The sequence below is a fragment of the Acanthopagrus latus genome, chromosome 2, assembly GCF_904848185.1.
Source record: "Acanthopagrus latus isolate v.2019 chromosome 2, fAcaLat1.1, whole genome shotgun sequence".
Classification (NCBI taxonomy): Eukaryota; Metazoa; Chordata; class Actinopteri; order Spariformes; family Sparidae; genus Acanthopagrus; species Acanthopagrus latus.
The window spans coordinates 29331698-29349743 of record NC_051040.1 but is presented as its reverse complement, the minus strand read 5'-3'; the positions used below and the strand labels follow the sequence as shown (position 1 = coordinate 29349743).

At 40.5% G+C, this 18046-nt stretch overlaps 1 protein-coding gene and 1 long non-coding RNA gene across 5 annotated transcripts in view; both read left to right on the top strand.

Moving 5' to 3' along the window:
- The first annotated feature begins 2769 nt into the window (after nt 1-2769).
- LOC119031656 lies at nt 2770-6070 on the top strand. Its single transcript, XR_005078664.1, has 3 exons — nt 2770-2994; nt 4249-4897; nt 5801-6070. It is a non-coding gene; the product is annotated as an uncharacterized LOC119031656 (long non-coding RNA).
- Nucleotides 6071-7478: 1408 nt separating this feature from the next.
- Nucleotides 7479-18046, top strand: part of bcas3 (BCAS3 microtubule associated cell migration factor) — a 345864-nt gene continuing 335296 nt past the window's right edge. For all 4 annotated transcript variants that reach the window (XM_037120193.1, XM_037120185.1, XM_037120201.1 and 1 more), the window contains exons 1-5: nt 7479-7594; nt 9319-9409; nt 9576-9630; nt 10290-10365; nt 11689-11795. In XM_037120193.1, coding sequence (XP_036976088.1) covers nt 9339-9409; nt 9576-9630; nt 10290-10365; nt 11689-11795 — 309 coding nt within the window. In that variant the 5' untranslated portion in view covers nt 7479-7594; nt 9319-9338. The remainder of the gene's footprint in view (nt 7595-9318; nt 9410-9575; nt 9631-10289; nt 10366-11688; nt 11796-18046) is intronic.

Below are 18046 nucleotides of genomic sequence, written 5' to 3'. Positions count from 1 at the left end.
GAAAAGAAGGAAAGAAGGAAAACATTGGCCATCTTGCACATTTATAAAGCATTTCTAGCCGCCTGAACGCAATTTGGAAACAACTGTAACAACTTAACTGTTGCCTGTAACTTTTAATCTTTTCCTGTATAAATGAAATGAAATAACATGCTGTTTTTTCAAGAGTTGTCAAGTTAATTAAATTGTAAACTGTTACTGTTGTTGAATGTTGTCGTTATCATCATTAAAAACATCCACTTGTACATTTGGTGTACACCAGCTTTGTTTGTTCATGGAGAGAAGAAACAGAAACTTTGGAAAGATTTAATTACAACAGAATCAAAATATAGAAAATTAGATTTTTTCACACCACAGTATCCATACTTCAATAAACAACATTTAAGTAACAACCAAACTAAACCAAAGTTTACAATACAACTAAACAACTAACAATAACTAGTTTAGTAACAACTAAACTAAACTTTACATACAACACAATTGTCAATTACCATTATCTATTTACAATAGATATAACTGCAAATGTAGAAATATTGAGTTATCATGCAACTATTCACAGTAAACAGGATAATATACTCATACTTAAACAAAGAATATTTCAAGCTATTTACAATGTAACTATTATTTACAAGGATTATTTATTTCCAATATATTACAAGCTATTTCGAGAATTTCTTCCTCATTTCCTCCAACCACTGCTGTTTGGTGAGCGGATCAAACGCAGGGCAATACACTCTGCCACGGTACTGGCTGTGTCCAGTCTCAGCAGTGCGGAACTGGCCACACCTTTTACAGGTGTTTGCCTCCACTGTTCTCCTGTAGGGCCTCTTTGGTGGAGGGCCGGACTCCTTTGTGGTGCTGTGCTCAGTTATTGGTGGGATGGTGCCCTGAACTGCTGCAGGAGGCACCACAGGGACAAAATGAAGAAGATTTTGTCCCGTTGCCATGGGGATCTGAGGTGCTGCCGGCGTGACAAGTACAAGCCTCTTTTCTGGAGCCTTTGGTATGATTGGGTGACTAGAGGCTGTCGGCCCTCTGTTGTGCCTGACCTGCTGTGCTCTTTGGCATGTGGTACTGGTGCTCCTGTCGAGCTGACCTGGGCTCAGCAGGGAGAGCTCTCGCCTCCTGAAGAGGCTCCTCAGACTCAGGACGGGCTGGAGGCAACACAGCACCCTGAAGCTCCTGCCTCTTCTGCCTGCTGTTGTGCCACTGGGTGAGGGTGTTCTGATTCACCTCCACCAGCTGAATCTCTGATCCCTGCATCACCAGGGAGTTGCCAACAACAAGCTGCCTGATTTTGTGGTAGTCCCTCAGAATTAAGGACCACCTTGAGTCACCCCCCTTGCCTTTCCTCACTGGGCCTTGGTGGAGATCACAGAGTCTAATAAGAAAAATCACAACAAGATTATTTTGTATAGATATTACAGCATCACAGTTTTAATTTTCACTGCATGAAGGCGATTGGTGGGGGAATGTTGGAGCCGCGGATTTGTCCTCCAACATTGAGAAATGTTTGACGGCCACTCTGCCGACTGCTGGTGTTCAAAGGGCAGCAGTTGTCAAGGCAGATTTCTAAAATGATGTCCTTGGAATTGAGTAAATCTTGCATGGGGTCAGACATTTCTGTAAAGTTTGGTGAGTTTTCAACCATGGGAAGTATGATCTCAGAAGAAGAAGAAGAAGAAGAAGAAGAATTCCTACAATAGTGTCCTGGCAGCTTAGCTGCCTGGCCCCTAAAGATTGCAGGTTTCATTTATAACACTGGTGCTTTCATCCTCCAAATGCACAACTGCATTTCTGCACACAAATTTTGAGACTGCCATTGGGGCATTGCCAAGGTACGATATCTGTCAACATGGGAATTGAACCTGTGACCTAAAAGCAGAAGTCACACATTGTACAGACAGAGCTAAACAGACATATGATCAGCTCACTCTGTCTGACCACTGACATGAAGGAGCTGTCAACCTGGATGTGTGAGTGAGTGTGGCGAGTCAGAGGAGTCTCTGATCTACAAATTCTGCTGGATAGCTCAGTGGGTAATGGTACAGACATTAGATTTGGTGGGTGGGGGTAAAAATCCCTGTCACAGCTAATCTTTGCCTGGGTCAACAAGATTTGCTGATGAAGATCTTGCTCTCTTATAATTAATGGTTGTGAAAATAAATTTGGTAACAGAACATTTCAGTTATAGGACTGCCATTATTTGTATGTCTTATCAGAAGGTGTAAGGTAATAGACTAGTATGGTGGACCTGATGTCTTAATCTAGCTAGCTGGTTAGCTCAGTTGCTACTGCCAGTGACTGGGTGGCAGGTGTTCAAATCCCAAGACAGGCAATTATGCTGCAGTTTGATCAACAGGATCTGGAGAAGAAGAGCTTGCTTTAAAAAAAAACAAAAAAAATGGATATGAAAAGTATTTGTATCAGTAGTCACAACCCTAACCCTGTTTTGCACCATTATTGGTAAGCATTACCAGGAAGTATGTCCCTGGTGACACAGGATCTTATACCCATGCTTTCAACATTCCCTGAAGAACTCTTTCTTCCAAAAAAGGTTCTCTAGATCAAAATAGTTCTCACTGGAACCCTTAGTGTTACCAAGAACCCTTTTAAAGCCCTTTATTCAGGAAAGGGGTTTTAAAGGGTTCTCTGGATCAAAATGGTTCTTATTGGAACCATTAGTGTTACCAAGAACCCTTGAAAAACCCTTTCTTCGGGAAAGGGTTTTTCAGAAGCAAATGGTTTCAGGTAGAACCTCAGCCCTTGTAGAAGAACCCTTTTGGAACCCTTATTTCTAAGAGTATACTTTCCAAGCACTAGGGATGGGGGAGTGTCTGCAGTTGAATAATGCAGGATCCACTTTCTTAGAAAACACGCTAAGTCACTATTTCAGCTTTACAGACATAGGCTAGAACAGTGCCCTTGGGTTTGGATATGGTGTTTAGTGACTCATTCCTTAACATCACTAAGAAGCTGTCCATATTCATGGCAGAGGTAAGGAGAACTCATGGGGGCACCACAGCCTTAACTGGGTGAGGGTGTTGTGCAGCGGCCACAACCACTAACACATAAGACATAAGCCAGAAGACATTACTCTCTTGTGTGGGCCTCATGGTCTTGAGCAACAGATCTTTCATGACATATAATGTACAGCACAGTTTCTTGGTGCTGAGTCTTGAAGAAGTGTCTCTCGTCCAGTTGTCACATCTGTAGGATGTGACAACTGGGCTCCGTGGGCTTCTTCTCCCTCAGTGGGCATATGCAGCTTGCAAGTTTCACATCCTTCAACTGGGGGCATCCAGAGAAATATTTTTGTGTTTATACTTTTGTTCACAGAGCACCATAAGTGACTGGGATTGAGGGTTAAACATCCTTCCTCAGACTTTCACTCTTCCCAAGGCTTTAATGGTTGTCAAGGTCTCTTCTATTTGTTCCACTGTGGCATCTGAGAGGACCAGCTATAATATAGCATCAGATAGCTCTAACCCTTCTCCTCTACACCAGTTTCCTGCACACAATTTGAAAGGAAATGAAATGTAACAGTTTATTTGTCCTCTTTCATGACATCACTTATTTCTGTGCCTTTTTTTTTTTTTTTTTACCAAAACAATGAAAATGTAATACTCTTTAAACCTGACCAACTTGCATGGCACCTTGATATCACATCTCTTAAACAAACATCACTCTTGAATACTGTTAAGAATTACCCTTTAACTTCACCTGATTTGAGTCTCAAAAGCTATTGCATGCAATAACTCTCATTAAACTAGTAGATGATATAAATCAACCATAACTATTTACAATAAACATGAGTGTAACAATGTTTTAGCTTTTACTCTTGTGGACTCACTCAGAAGGGAAAAAGAAAAAAGCTGTCAATAAACACAAATAAAGAACCCTCATTGCCGGCCTGAATGCAGCTTGGTTGCTACGTTTGTTTCCCTAAAGTTAGAGCTCTCCTCCCTAATCCGAGATGCAGATGTGTTGAAGAGAGTGACTGGTTTGGGAACCTCAGAACTGCATCTCTGCTTTTTGCAGATGATGCAGTTTGGTTGGCCGCTTTTGTCAGTCACTTCCAGCAAGCACTTGGGCAGTTTGCAGTCAAGTGTAAACCAGTCAGGATGGGGGTCAGCCCCTCTAAGTTTGAGGCCATGATTCTATGTAAATAAATGGTAGATTTCCCCCCTGCCGTTGGATGGTGAGCTCCTGCCCCAAGCAAAATACTGTATATCTGGGTCTTGTTCACAGGTGGTGGGAAAGTGGAGAGTAAGATGGACATGAGGTTTGGTGCATCATCAGCAGTACTTCAGACTGTGGCAGACCATAATGGGGAAGAGGAAACTCAGTAGTAAGGCAAAGCTTTCGAATTACCTGTTGATCTACGTTCCAAACGTCACCTGTGACCAGGAGCTGTGGGTATTGACTGGAAGACTGGCATTGTGGATACAGGCAGCCAAAATAAGTTTCCCTCATAGGGTGGCTGGGCTCAGCTTTAGGGATAGGATGAGGAGCTCAGAGTGGGCCACTCCTTCACACCAACAGGAGCCAACTAAGGTGTTTCTTGCATTTGATTAGGATTCTTCCTGGGCAGTTACCTCCCTTTGGAGGTTTTCAGGGCACAGCCAACTGCACTGCCTGGCACTGCATTGGGGCAGACCCAGAACTCACTGAAGGGATTATATGACTTATATATCTCTGGCCCTCCTTGGGATCCCTCGGAGAAGGCCAAAAACTTTGCTGTAGATAGAAACGTCTGGAATACCCTGCTCAACCTGCTCCCAGAGCAACCTGACCCTGGATAAACAAGCAAACACAGCACAAACACACAGCCATAAACAGGACAGGCCTGAGGACACATTGGCAGGCGCTTACATCATCTTCAGGTAGAACAATTGTGGTAAGTAGGCCTTGTGTGTGCAATAGAACACATCAAGAATCTTTGCCTCGTTGGCGGTGCTGCTCTCGGGCTTGGATATGTCTGATCCAGCTCTGTCTATATCTACTTCCAATTAGCCCACAGAGTCAGGTCAATCAGTGACTCTTATGTTCTAATTAAAAAGAAAAAGTTGTCAGTATTATTCCTCATCTATTTTTCAAAAATTCCCTTTCCCTCATAATAGTAGTTCTAGTAATTTGATTCATGACCTGCAAGTTGTAGTTGAGGCTATAGAGGCTAGGCTTTAGTTGCCTACACCATGTATTAACAGTGAGCAGATACAGGAGCTATACCTGACAACAAGCTGTGAATAAGAACCATACTGTACCATCTGAATCAGCGTTGTCAATATGATCTCCTTCAGTTCCATCTGATACAGCGCTCTCACTCACTGGTGAATATACATAAAACATTTCCCAATTAGGGGGCGGCTGTAGCTCAGCGGCTAGAGCAGGTCGACTAGTGATCGGAAGGTCACTGGTTCAAATCCCAGCTCCGGGCAGGGCTGAGCAACATGTCGAAGTGTCCTTGTGATATACTGAACCCCACATTGCTCATCAGTGAGGGCCCTGCGATGAGCTGGCGACTTATCCAGGGAGTTCCCTGCCCTCGCCCTGAGACAAGGCTGGGATTGGCTCCAGCAGCAACACCCCGCGACCCCATGGAAAGGGATAAGCGGTTCAGACAGTTAGGTTAGCTAGCCTATAATTTCCCTTCATGTTACCATGGGCTGAGGATGTTGTCCATGTCATAAAATAACAAATCTTTCCATTTCCATAAACTTTTTAATGTGATGTGCAAATCACAATTCAAAATGTGCAAAAAAATGCTTTATGGAAACATGGTTATTGACATTCTTCACAGGATTGCTGGTGAGGCAGCATCAAGAGGAGGACTGCTACGTAGCTTAACTGGTGAGGAGAGCTGACTATGTGGTTGGAATCGAACTGGACTCACTTCACGTTAGGCAAGATAATGTGTGTGTGATTGCCTAAAGCAAATTAATGTGTTTAATGGAATGGCCAATTACGATATCATGTGATATAATATTTCACCCTTTTTCAGTGATCTTTTCTCCCTCCAGTTTTCTTGTGCTCCTCACTGCCTGATTTTCCCTTGTATCCGGTTAATTAGCCCAACCCTGCAACCGGAGCTCTTCCCCAGTCTGCCTTCCCTTTCCTTCACACCTGCACTACATTTCCTTTATTAGCTCTTCCCTCTTCCTGGTCAGTTTTAAATAAAGAAAACACATCTGAGAACTTAATTTTAATCATAAATGATGTATTCCTTTATGCAACTCAGAAAAAACACTCTGGTACATTACGGAGACATATAAGCTATGCACTTTTTATCACACTGCTGCAACATTTTTGATAAATTACAGATTACAATTAAATCAAGGAAATAATGTAATATTTGTAATATAATGGATAGGTTGATCCCAATGAAAAACACATGATTCTTAAGACAGCCAGCAGAATATATGGTGAACTGCTCCACCTCCACCATTATTGTACATGGTACTTTTACTTCTAGTACTGTCAGTATATTTTTGATGGCAATGTTCTGAACTCTTACTTGCAACAGTATTTCTACAATGTAGTATTGCTCCTCTTGTTTAAAGAAAGACAAGAAAAGTTATTCCTCCAACACGTATTTCATTCACTGAACAAGAATAGTAACTGCATTAAAAAATAAAAACTCTTTGTAATCTAATATATCCAGGGAGAGTGCAGATGTGTTTTTTTCCCATGTTTTTTCCAATAGACAGTCTTCAAAGAAACTCATTGGACATCCTACAGGGAGAGACAAATGGCGGAGGGCAGGTCAGGAAAGGCATACAAGGACTGAAAATGACCATTGCATACTCCCGCCCCAACAGGAGGAAGAAAAGCAGATCTGGGCCCTGTTCAACAAACTATGAGCTGAAAACTGACAACCGAAGATAAACTTTGCATGCCCACCGTATGCCACTAACTGCACTACATTTAAGGTAAATGAAGGCCAACATCTTAGATAGTGAAGTTAGGTAATAAAATGTTGTTTGACGTTTACTATCTTGCTATTTCCAATTATCTTATGACAAACCATAACTAAAACTGGCTATGTAAAATATCTTTGTTTTTGTTTTTTTTTGCCTATCCACCCCCTCTCAGTTTGTAGTGTTCTTTCATTCATTTCCCTCACCATTTCCCCCCACCTTTTCTGTTTTAGAAACTCACATAAGAATGCCTTGATACTGGCATCTAAATTAATAACTTTACATGTGAATCTTTTTATTTTGAAAATCAAGTCTTGCACGCTTTTCCCATAATGTCAAGTACATACATGCACCCTAAATCAACATGGAGGGTAGGTTGCTTGTGTTTTGCAAAGTGAATGCCTGATTGACTGCAGTGATAAATTAGATATCACTTGAACGCAAAACACCTACTTTATTCTGTCGAACGTTTTGTTCCGATTTATGACGTGCTCATTAGTTCCGCCCTTACGGTTGTCTGATTGGGTGACGAAAACGTTTCTGCTCTCTGATTGGCTCCAGTTACACAACACAGTTCCGCAAATCTAGTCTGTTTGTGTTTTGACGTTTTTGGACAGCGCTCTCCAGACCACCACAGAAGTCCATAAGGAAGGATACAGTTAACGTTCTTCACCTCGGTTTGTACTTAAAGCCGCTTGAAAATAATCTGTAACTCAAACATTGCGAATGCATGCCCTCCTTCAAGGCTGTAGTTGTGTCGTTTTGACAGTGCAAGGGAGTTTTTATCAGCTAATGCTAGCTAGCTTAGTTAGCTGCCTGGTCCTTATCTACCAGAATAACTTGAGCGTTAGCCAATTGCTGTACTGTGTTGGCTTGTCAGTTGTCACAGTTGTTGCCAATACTGGTCCGCTAGTCGTTAGTTGTGCAAGCTAAATGAATACATGTCTAGGATATGTCACCGAGGCCAGTACAGACAAGCATCATAGTGCTTTTGCCAGAGAAGCTCATCCCTCAGTTAACTGCACATAGCCCAGTGTCTTGTGTTGTGGACATCGTACTATACGCGTTTGGCAAGTGTACCATCAATAGTAACGTCCTCGGCATCCACAAACACTATTAATGGACCCAATAGACCATATACGCGCATTAATATGAAATATCCTCAAATACTAAGGAAACGGATGACAATTGAATGTCACTGAACTAAATGGATTAAGCGCATCGTGACCTTCTCTCCTTAGATAGCGCCCCTGTTGACTCTGGCAGATCAGTTGCTGGACTTAGGCTGGGGTATGTGGCATACATGTTTGAGAGTGATCAGCTTCTTTGAGCCAGAATGCGTTATGGATTTCATTTATCTGACTCACATTCGCACATTCCAGCATAGTGGTGTCACCTGGGTACATATCCCTGATTTTAAGTTTATGCAGCAGACCTTTCCCTAGTGGGATCCTCCATGTCCCTCTGGGGGATCCTGAGGTGTTCACAGACCACCTGTGAAATAGAATACCATCAGCATGTTTTGGATGCAAAGCAGTAGTAAAGTGGCAAAAAAAGATCACTCCTAACCAGTATTGACTTGGGGGCTTAATCAGATGTTGGAACCCCTCAGTTGTTTCATTTTAAGGCACAACTACTGTACTTTCTTCTGGATGTCTGAGCTCCTGACCCTGAGCATAAGGGTGGCCTTAGACATACTATGTAAGAAGCTTGATTCCTTCAGTTTTTTTTATCCACAATTGTGCTATTTAGACATGTCCACAGAGAAACATCATAGTGGATGATGACATTGTTGTTGAGGAGGAAGGAGGGTTACTATGTGTTTCTTGATAAGAGGTAGTGTGTCTCCTCTGAGTTCCCAGAAGGCAGTAGTTACACAATAACACACCACTGTGGTCAGCACTGGTACCCACTGTCCCTCTGGTGGCAACCTCCGACTTTCCTTATCTGACAATATCAGTTTGCAAAACATACCCATAGTATAATAGTAAAACGGTACGGACAAAGACACAGAGAAAAAATAGGACACCAGTGCTGTGTCTCCCTCAATATTTCCAGAGAGCTTGTGAGTGAAGCCGAGCTGTGCGCAGAGCGTGACACAGAAGAGAGGCATACTGGTACAGCTTTATAAAAATGGGTTATGTAGCACAACTTCACATTATATTGATATAAATAGTATTGTCAAAAACTATGTCTTGTTTGAAAATATATCGCTGTGTCTTACAAAGTATATGTGCCGCCCAAGTCAATATACTCTGTGTCACATTTATTCTACAAATAATGTTAAACCTGTTAGTATGGCAAGTATCGCAACTGCTCAAAGAAGATGCAAACTAACTAGTAGTTTTGTTTGTATGCTGTTGTCATGTTACAGTATCTTTTTTTTAAAAAACTTTTTCAGGATAAAGAACAGGTGACATAATGGCGTCCGACTCTCCACGCAGACCTAGTCGCTGTGCTGGAGGGGTTCTGGTTCGAGCGCAAGCTGCAACGTAAGGACAGATATCTGCAAAATGTTTTTTACTGTGTTATTAGCGGTCACTAAAGTCATGATATCGTGTGTGTATCTGTTTATGAGAGATCTACTGTGTATGTTTAAAGCAACCTGTCTATAAATGCATTATAACTGGAGATGACATGACCTTTTTCCTGTCACAGGGAGCAGTCTTACATGGAAAGTGTGGTGACCTTTCTGCAAGATGTGGTCCCTCAGGTAACCTTCCTCTGTCATGTATTCACTCATACAGCTCCAATAAATGGCGTCACTATTTCCCTCTACTATACTGATCATAGTTAGTACAGCATGTCTTCATTTTGTTGTTTTCATAGTAGAAAAATGACAGAGATAAGTAAACTCATCATGGTCAGCATGCATACTAAAAACCACTGTTTGTACTGTGCCGTTAATGCAAGTACAAAGGAGATGGCAGTGCTATTCACAGTTTCAGATACAAATAAAATGTTGATGGTGAGGAAGATATCAGAAAACAAACAATACACAATGTTTAATTTCTGCTCAATGTAAAATGTACAAAAAATACAGTCAGCATGTGGCATGGAATTGGGACACAACAATAATCTTGAGGATTGTTTTATCAAAAGCCTCTTAAAACAAGTGCTTTTCTAACCAGTGCTAGAAGTGCTGTGGAGATAGGTCAAGCTATGTAAGACCACAAAAAATATGGATATTGAGTTTTAATTGGAAGCCTTCAGGGGCTTGCTGCATACGTGATCCTTTAGTCCAAAAGAATACCTACCAGATATTGTTCTCAGTCTGCTATAAAGAAAAAACCTTGGCCAGTAATCTAAGATTTGTTTGCTGGTATTTTGTGTGTATTTTTGTAAACTCTCTCTTATGTCTTTCAAACACAGGCATATACTGGTGCTCCCCCCACAGATGAAAAAGAGAAAATTATTTGGGTCCGATTTGAAAAAGCTGACATCAACGGTAAGTCTTTAAAGAGATAGTTTTTGTTTTTTGAAGTGGGGTCATATAACGCACATATCTAGAGTCAATCTGTTCCCTACCGTAATAACCGATCAGCGCAGCCTCAGTTTGGGGAATGGAGTCCAAAGCGAATTTTAACCACCTAAAACAAGGCCCACCTAAAAAAATCTATAACAGTTCAAGTGTACATTGTGTATTGAAAATTCCACCACCCCTGGACCACCCTAGTGTTGCTAGGTTACCACCAAAAAAATCTAGGGGAAACACTGTGTTCTGAGAATTTTGGACGTTTGGGGCTAACTATTTCTTTCTTAGCTGAAGCCAACAATGGGACAAAATAAATGTAAAGAGAGACATAGTGGAGCTGTATATTTTCCTGCTTTTTTGTCATTTGCCAATCACACCTATGATAACTTTTAAATGATGAAATAAGGTGAATAAAATTAAAAAAATAATAGACCTGGATCTGTTTGTTTGCTCTTCTTCATTTTCTAAATGTATTATAGAAGTATCAGATTGGGAGTCAGTATCGGCAGATACTCAAAATCAAATGACTCGGACTCTGGGGCAAAAAAACCTGATCGGGACATCCCTAGTTTATAGTATAACTCTTATGCTTTTTGAATGTGTTTGCTGTCATGCTACCTGTTTGGTTGTGACATTTCAAACCACTCAATGTTAAGCATGGCTTCACATGCACTAATGTTTTTGCATATAACTAAATGCCACAATTTGTGATAAGTTGTGAATTTCACTCTTAGGCACTTAACAGGTTAGCACATCCACTGTGTCTTTTAAATATTTCTCCTTCCCGTCTGTAAGTTTTTAAAGCTGCTTTTTCTGAGTTCAAGAATAAGTTAAATGTTAAACTGACATGGCTGGTTGCTTTTGCTGCAGGGGTGATTTAATTGCATTCAAGCTTTCCGGTTGGGGATGATGCTGCATTAAGCTATACTCTTGAAATACCCACTGTTTAATGTCAATGTATGATGGAACAATACTCAAATAATTTGTGGCTGCACAGGATTGCATTTTGTAAATGCAGAATTAGACTATGATCTGAAGCTGTGAAATTTTGCAATTGGATAAAAGGTAATTATTTGCAGACTTTTGTAAGGCCAAGGGGTAATGGCTCAAACTGTATAGTATAAATTAAAATGGTCGTATCGGAATGAAGCCTATAAAACATATAATGTAAAATTTGATGTGAAAATTAACCTGATGTCATTCATTTGTGGTTTATTTGTCATAGTCATGGATAATTCAACACATCGTTTAATGAAATGTGATCTAATGTCTCACTTGTCTCACCTGTTTACACAGACACTGCACGCAATCCAGAATTTATGGAGATGCACAGCGGTACTACCGACCCTCCTCTCTGCCTTATGATTGGCTACACTGACGGGATGCAGATCTGGAGCGTATCTGTAAGTCACACACCTAACTGTTCTACCTGACCCTTTTGAACTATATGTTGTTGTTTTTTTAAGATAGTAAATTCAGATGGACATGTGTACTGAAACAGTAAGGGCTGTAAGACTCATACCAGAATCAAGTCAAGCATTCCTTTGTTAACAAAGTCTGTCACGTAATTATAGTCATAGCTGTATGTCTAATATTAGGGTTTAGTGTGAAAATGAACTCACATTTAACATTTAAATTGCAAATGTTTTGTTGTAAAAGCGTATTCACTCTTTTTCAAGATCACAGGTAAGCTTATAGAGACCAGTACTGAAAACCAGTTGAAGCCCAGAACTAATTTACATTGTGCTTTCATCAATAAATTAACGCTCATGACTGCTGGAGCTTATTATTATTTTTTACTAATTTTATGTGTTGACCACAATATTTTTACTTGGTATGTTGATGGAGAGTTCTTACAATTGATTATGTGATAGGATAATGTAAACATACTTGTGCTGACCAGGTTCAAAAGTCTAACTCTAGTCAAATAATTTGCTGACTCCAGGCCTGTAAGGACATGTCCACTGCCCATCCAAGTGGCTGATGTGAAAAAAACAATGAGATAGCAATGAAGAAATGTAGCCATTTTATCTCTGTGTAGTCAGGTATATCAATCACACCAACCCTATTCACTGATAAATACAGCAGCTAAAATCACACATGATGAATTTGGCCCAACAGGAGTTACTCTCCGAAACCTTTATTGTATTGGTTTTTAAGGTTTAAGATGATAAAATCTTCTGCATTTACTAACTATTTACATATTTTATCACTTAACCAAGCCATCAGGGCATTAGAAAGTTTTAAAGAACTGACTTGTAATGTTGTTATTAATCATTTACACTTTAATTTGGTCTGTACATGAATACATGCAATTCAAACTGCTTTACAGATGACTGACAATCTGATAACAAGAAAGTGTAAACAGTAAAACTCTTTGAGACTAATACAAAATGAAAGTGATAAAACTGAAATAATAAAACCAAAAAAATTGTGGAAAATTGATTGGAACTTTAACTACCGGTCTGAGCCTTATATAGCACGAGTTTTTTTTTCGATGAAAATAATGTGAAAAAGTTGGGTTGTCTTCTAACCGGGGTCTAACCATTGACACATGCTGATAGTTGTCTGGGGTCGCTACACGACCGCAACGGCAGAGGACACCAGCTTATTGTAGACGCTGTGGCTGAGGTTATCTGTCAATCACAGTGGAGAAGAAGTGACAGGAGATAAAAAATGGAGAGGCGCTGGTGTCCGAAGTCCGAAGATGGCGGGTCCAAAAAGACCGTCTGAAAAACGCTAACAGTAAGAGAAAAGCTTATCGTGGTCCTCAAAGCGTTCACTTCCAAGAGATTGACAGGAGGGTATGTGAGTTTTCTTTTTCTGAAGATTAGTCTTGTAAAGAAGGGTCGTCTTATAATCGGGGTCGTCCTATATTCGGGTCATTGAGGAGCAGCAGAGTTTAATGACAGGTAAACTGTAACCTGTTCTGTTGATTTACTTCCACTCGACAACTATGCTAAATTTTCCCCCTGCAATGGTCATCAACACCTGTCACCATCGCTCTTTGTGTTTCTCTAGCTCAACCACTCACACGCTACACACTGGAGTCTACTTAAAAGAGCTATGCTATTTGTTCAGAATTATATGAACCAAGCCTGGAAGATGGCGTATGACTCTCAGATTCTACCATATACGTCATTATTTCATTTTGGAGCCAGCTTAAATCTGAGCAGAAAATAGAGTTATCTTCCTAGAAATATTTGGCCAACATTCTGGTTTATAAGTTTTGTCAGGAAAGAAAACATCAAAATACCAAAATATAGTGCAGTGGGAGTGTGATAAAACACCAAATTGCAATGCAGACTTTTGTCCACGAGGTGGCAGTATTGCACTGTTTATCCGCTCAGCCGAACAGGTCAGAAAGATCCTATTTAACAATTGTTTCCTGAATAAGGGTTGTATAGATACAGATATGGTATAGATATACAGTGATGGATTGGTTTTGCATCATTGACAACCAGTGCAGCCTATCTAAAAGTTGCCTTTGAGTTCAGCACATTTGAATTGACAAAAGAAAGATGCTCTTTTCATTTCATTCAGTTCAATTCCTGGGATTAGCACACAAGTAAAATGACTAGCCATTTAGCTTCAGTGTCTCTTAAATCTGGCACCAAAATGCATTTTTTATTCGCCATGAGGATAATTCTGAACAGTTGCATCCAATGAGAATACCAGGGAAACTAATTGAAATCCAATGTCCTGGTAGTGGGGCGGACACCTCAGCAGCAGCCTACGTTCAATTATGACCTGTGGCCTGCTACATGTCATCACCTCCCTCTCCCCCTTCCCTGTCTGACTCTTCACCTATCCCATCAAAATAAGGCCTAAAAAGGATGTCCTGGTAGCCTGTTTGATATTGTAAACACTGTAAAGGAACTTTAGTTCAGTTCAGTTATGCTGTTCATCACATGGTGATGAGACTTCTCAGTCATTCAGGTCATGGTAATTCTAAGTGCTGTATCATAGGCAATTGGTCATGTTCACCTTCTTCAGTAAACATCATATCCCGGTTCACTTCAAACCTACCAACACGCTGAGGCAGAAACTTTTCCATCTTAAGAACAAAGCACCCAGACATAAGCAGAGTAATGTAGTTTAATGCTGTTCAGTGCAGCCAGGACTGCACAGGTTAGCATCTTGGCCAGAGAAGACAGATGGTTTGAAAGAGGAGTAAAATAAGCTGTCTGTGTCAAACTGGAACGACCGTCTTTGAACAGAAGAGGTGGCCTACAACATTACTTATCACCCACCTACAATGCAGTACTGAGTTCTCTCCCCAGACAGCTTAACAAACATCACACCTTGATTCAGCTAGACTTAAAAACCCACATGAAGTCCGGTTGGGTCAAAGACGCACAAGTGGCCCTTACAGCTCTGAAACTGAGTTCACTCATGTCCTTAACGCCCCGGTAAGGACACTCTCACAGAGTTTAAAAGCCTGCAACTCCCCTCCAGTTAGTTAGAACTGAAGAAGCCTCTTGGATGAGAGGTGAAACAAGTCATGTTGCCTTTGATTCAGCACTTAGTAATATTCAACACATGTCGTCATTCCAGTTCCAGCACCCTCTGGTAAAGTAATGAAAGGGGTGATTTTGGTTAACAAGGGGCCTTGTTATTTACAATTCAGTTCAGTGCTACAGTGATTAAATCGTTAAAAAAGCAAAGGTCAAAAAGTCATACATACTTTATTTACTGCATAACATCAGTGTTCTCTTTGGTTGTGATGTGTGGAATACATATTTCCATCCAAACATCAATGCTAAACCTCAAAACTCTTCCCCAGCACAATGGGCATGATGTCAGTAAATTCACTTCTTTAAAGTCAGTTTTGAAAATCATTAGAAGATTTTGTCTGCTCTTTCACTTAACAAATTACCCACAACGCTGCAAAGGTTTTGCTCACCAAGTATTGCATTTCTTGTAGAGGCTGTCACTGAAACATGCAAACGTCACATACATCCTGTGAATTTTAAACACACCAAAGTCCTTAATCAGTCCCTTTATAAACATCCACAGGCCGTTGGTACAAGTACATGTGCTTGCTTTACCCGTGAGCTCACACAATGCCCACTATGATGTGCCAATTTCTGTGCTGCTAGAAGATTTTGTGTTGCAGTTATTATGTTGAAACAGAGGATTACAACTGTTTAAGCCACACTTCACACACCCAGTAAAAATATAAGCTTGGTGAGGCTCCTCTTCCTTTCAGTTTCAGTTGAACCTCACACCAGTTCTGATTCACACAGCACAGCCCAGCCTGTTATCACACGCTGCCCTTCCTCATTGTTTTTCTTTCATATTTGAAAGTTTATGAGATGTTTCTGGATTGTGTTTTTTCGCAGGGTTTTAAGTAAGCACTGAAGGTGCTTCGGTCTCTGGCTCTTGAGTGGCTGTGAAGTGTTTGTGACAGTTGCTAAGCCAACACCCTCTGTAATGGCCTGGCAGAGTACGAATATACACATGTACACACACTTGTAAGATGGGGACATCTGACTGGTTGTATGGATGCTGACAGAGCTGTTTAGGTGATGTAGATTACTGTCGCCTCACACTTGAGAGGTGTCGTCCACCACTGCCTGATAAGAGGCAGACTGCCTTGGACTAATTGTCTGTCTGCATAAGTGTTGAGATGAAATAACCTGCTCGGGAGAAAAGTGGAAAAATGTATGCAGCAAGTGTAAGTGGATGTGCTGGAGACCTTGAGCTGGCTTACAAATCCATGATACTGTCCTAGGGATTAACATATGACTTGAGGTGGGAATTTTCTTCAGAACGGACACTGACGTGCAAGTTGTATACATTTGTGAGAGCTTCTGTTCCCTCTCAGTCAAAGTTCCTGATTCCTTCCTTAGGAAATGTTAAGAAATCTTGTTTTTTCTTCATTTGAATTTATATTAATTGATATTAGATTAGGGTTGATCGAATTAAATCGACTGTTGTAAAAGTATGCGCTCTACTGACTGCATTACAGACTGTTTTTAAAACAATTATGTAATGAAAATATCAGAATCTTTCTGAAAATAAATAATATGGAATATACACATACACATATACTCAACTAGTGTTGTGGTGTACTCTATATAGCTCATCCTTATTCAGTGTCTCCATGTCAGATGTCTTTGAGAGAACAAGTGAGTTCATTTTTGGATCAAGAGCAAAAAACATGCATCTTAGCATCATAAAGTAGTGCTTCATCACTCTAGTCTTGTGCACTTATCATTTTAGTGCTGTATGTTATGGAAGCCTATAAAAAAGCACCTGTTACTGTGCGATCCCTGAAGCACCTGCTCCCTCCAAACCTCCAATATGTCCATCACTGTTAGTGAGTAGACTCAGTTGTGAATATGGCCCAGATATCTGTTCACAGCTTATGGCATTACATTTGGGAGATTAAAACAGAAGAGCAGACACTGTGATTCCACAAAACCATCCGAGGCACAAATGAAATGAATATAATGAATAACTGTAAGCAGGGAAAACAACTTTGAAAAAGCAATTTGGCATATTGCATACGCGGGGCCACTAATGTAATGGTGGGAATGTTGTTGATGGCAGTGGATGTCACACAGAGCCATGTAAGGCGAGGATGAGCGGTGGGGTAATGCACAATAACCCGGCGCATTAACCTCCAGCCTTCCCCTCTTCTCATTTTAATCCAGCAAATTCCATTATTTCCCCTTGCAAGTCCATTTGCTTGTACAGGAATCCTACCCTGCTGCCAACCTCCTTTTATTCCTGCTATCAGTGCTCGTATAACCTGCTCATGTCTACAGTGTTAATCTACCACCGCTGGGCCTCAACCACTCTGAATAAAAACACAGCTCCAAATCCGCCACTTTGAAAAGGCTATTAATTGCACAAAAGAGCGATCATCCCCTCAGATGGGTTTAAAGACTTAAAACAAACAGATTAAAGCACTAGTAAAGTGATAATGCAGGTTTCACTGTAATTTAACGCATAAAAGAATAATGAAAGTGGGGCATTCTGCGCTTAAAACAATGTGCTATTACGCACGCCAGATACTGCCAAGAGCCACACAGGCCATTGACCTAATATAGTGGCATCATATGAACACATGAAGCCTGAACTGTGCCAGGCATACCCATATCCATTAAAGTGCTTTACACTGGGGCTGCATTTCCTCACTAATAGAGACCAAAACTGCAATGAACTTCAAAACCCTCTCTCATAGGGCAACCTTTAGTGTTAATCCCTAAATGTAATTTCAAGCCTGTGGAAATGTGCTGGAATGCACTTGTTTGATCGGTGGGATGATGAACCAAAGTTAAACCTGGATATTGATCATCAACTATAAAACAATGGAACACTAATGAACAAGAGCCAAAATACTATTTTTTTTATTCCACAGTTGTCATTGTTATGTAAAGTTGAGTATTTTATAACACATAAATGATACTTATAATTTGGTATAAAACAAATAATTGGTTAAAAATTGGTAGGTCTCCATATCAAGCTTACTTTTTTGGTGCCGATCAAAATTGGTTGTGAGTTAGTAAAACATATGTCAGTGTGAATGATGAAGGGGCAATGAAATGTTTTAGTTTAATTTACTTCTTCTTGGCTGAATGAATGTAGATTGCATAGTGTATTATACAAAGCCATGGGTTAGGGTTAGTTTAATTGATAATCA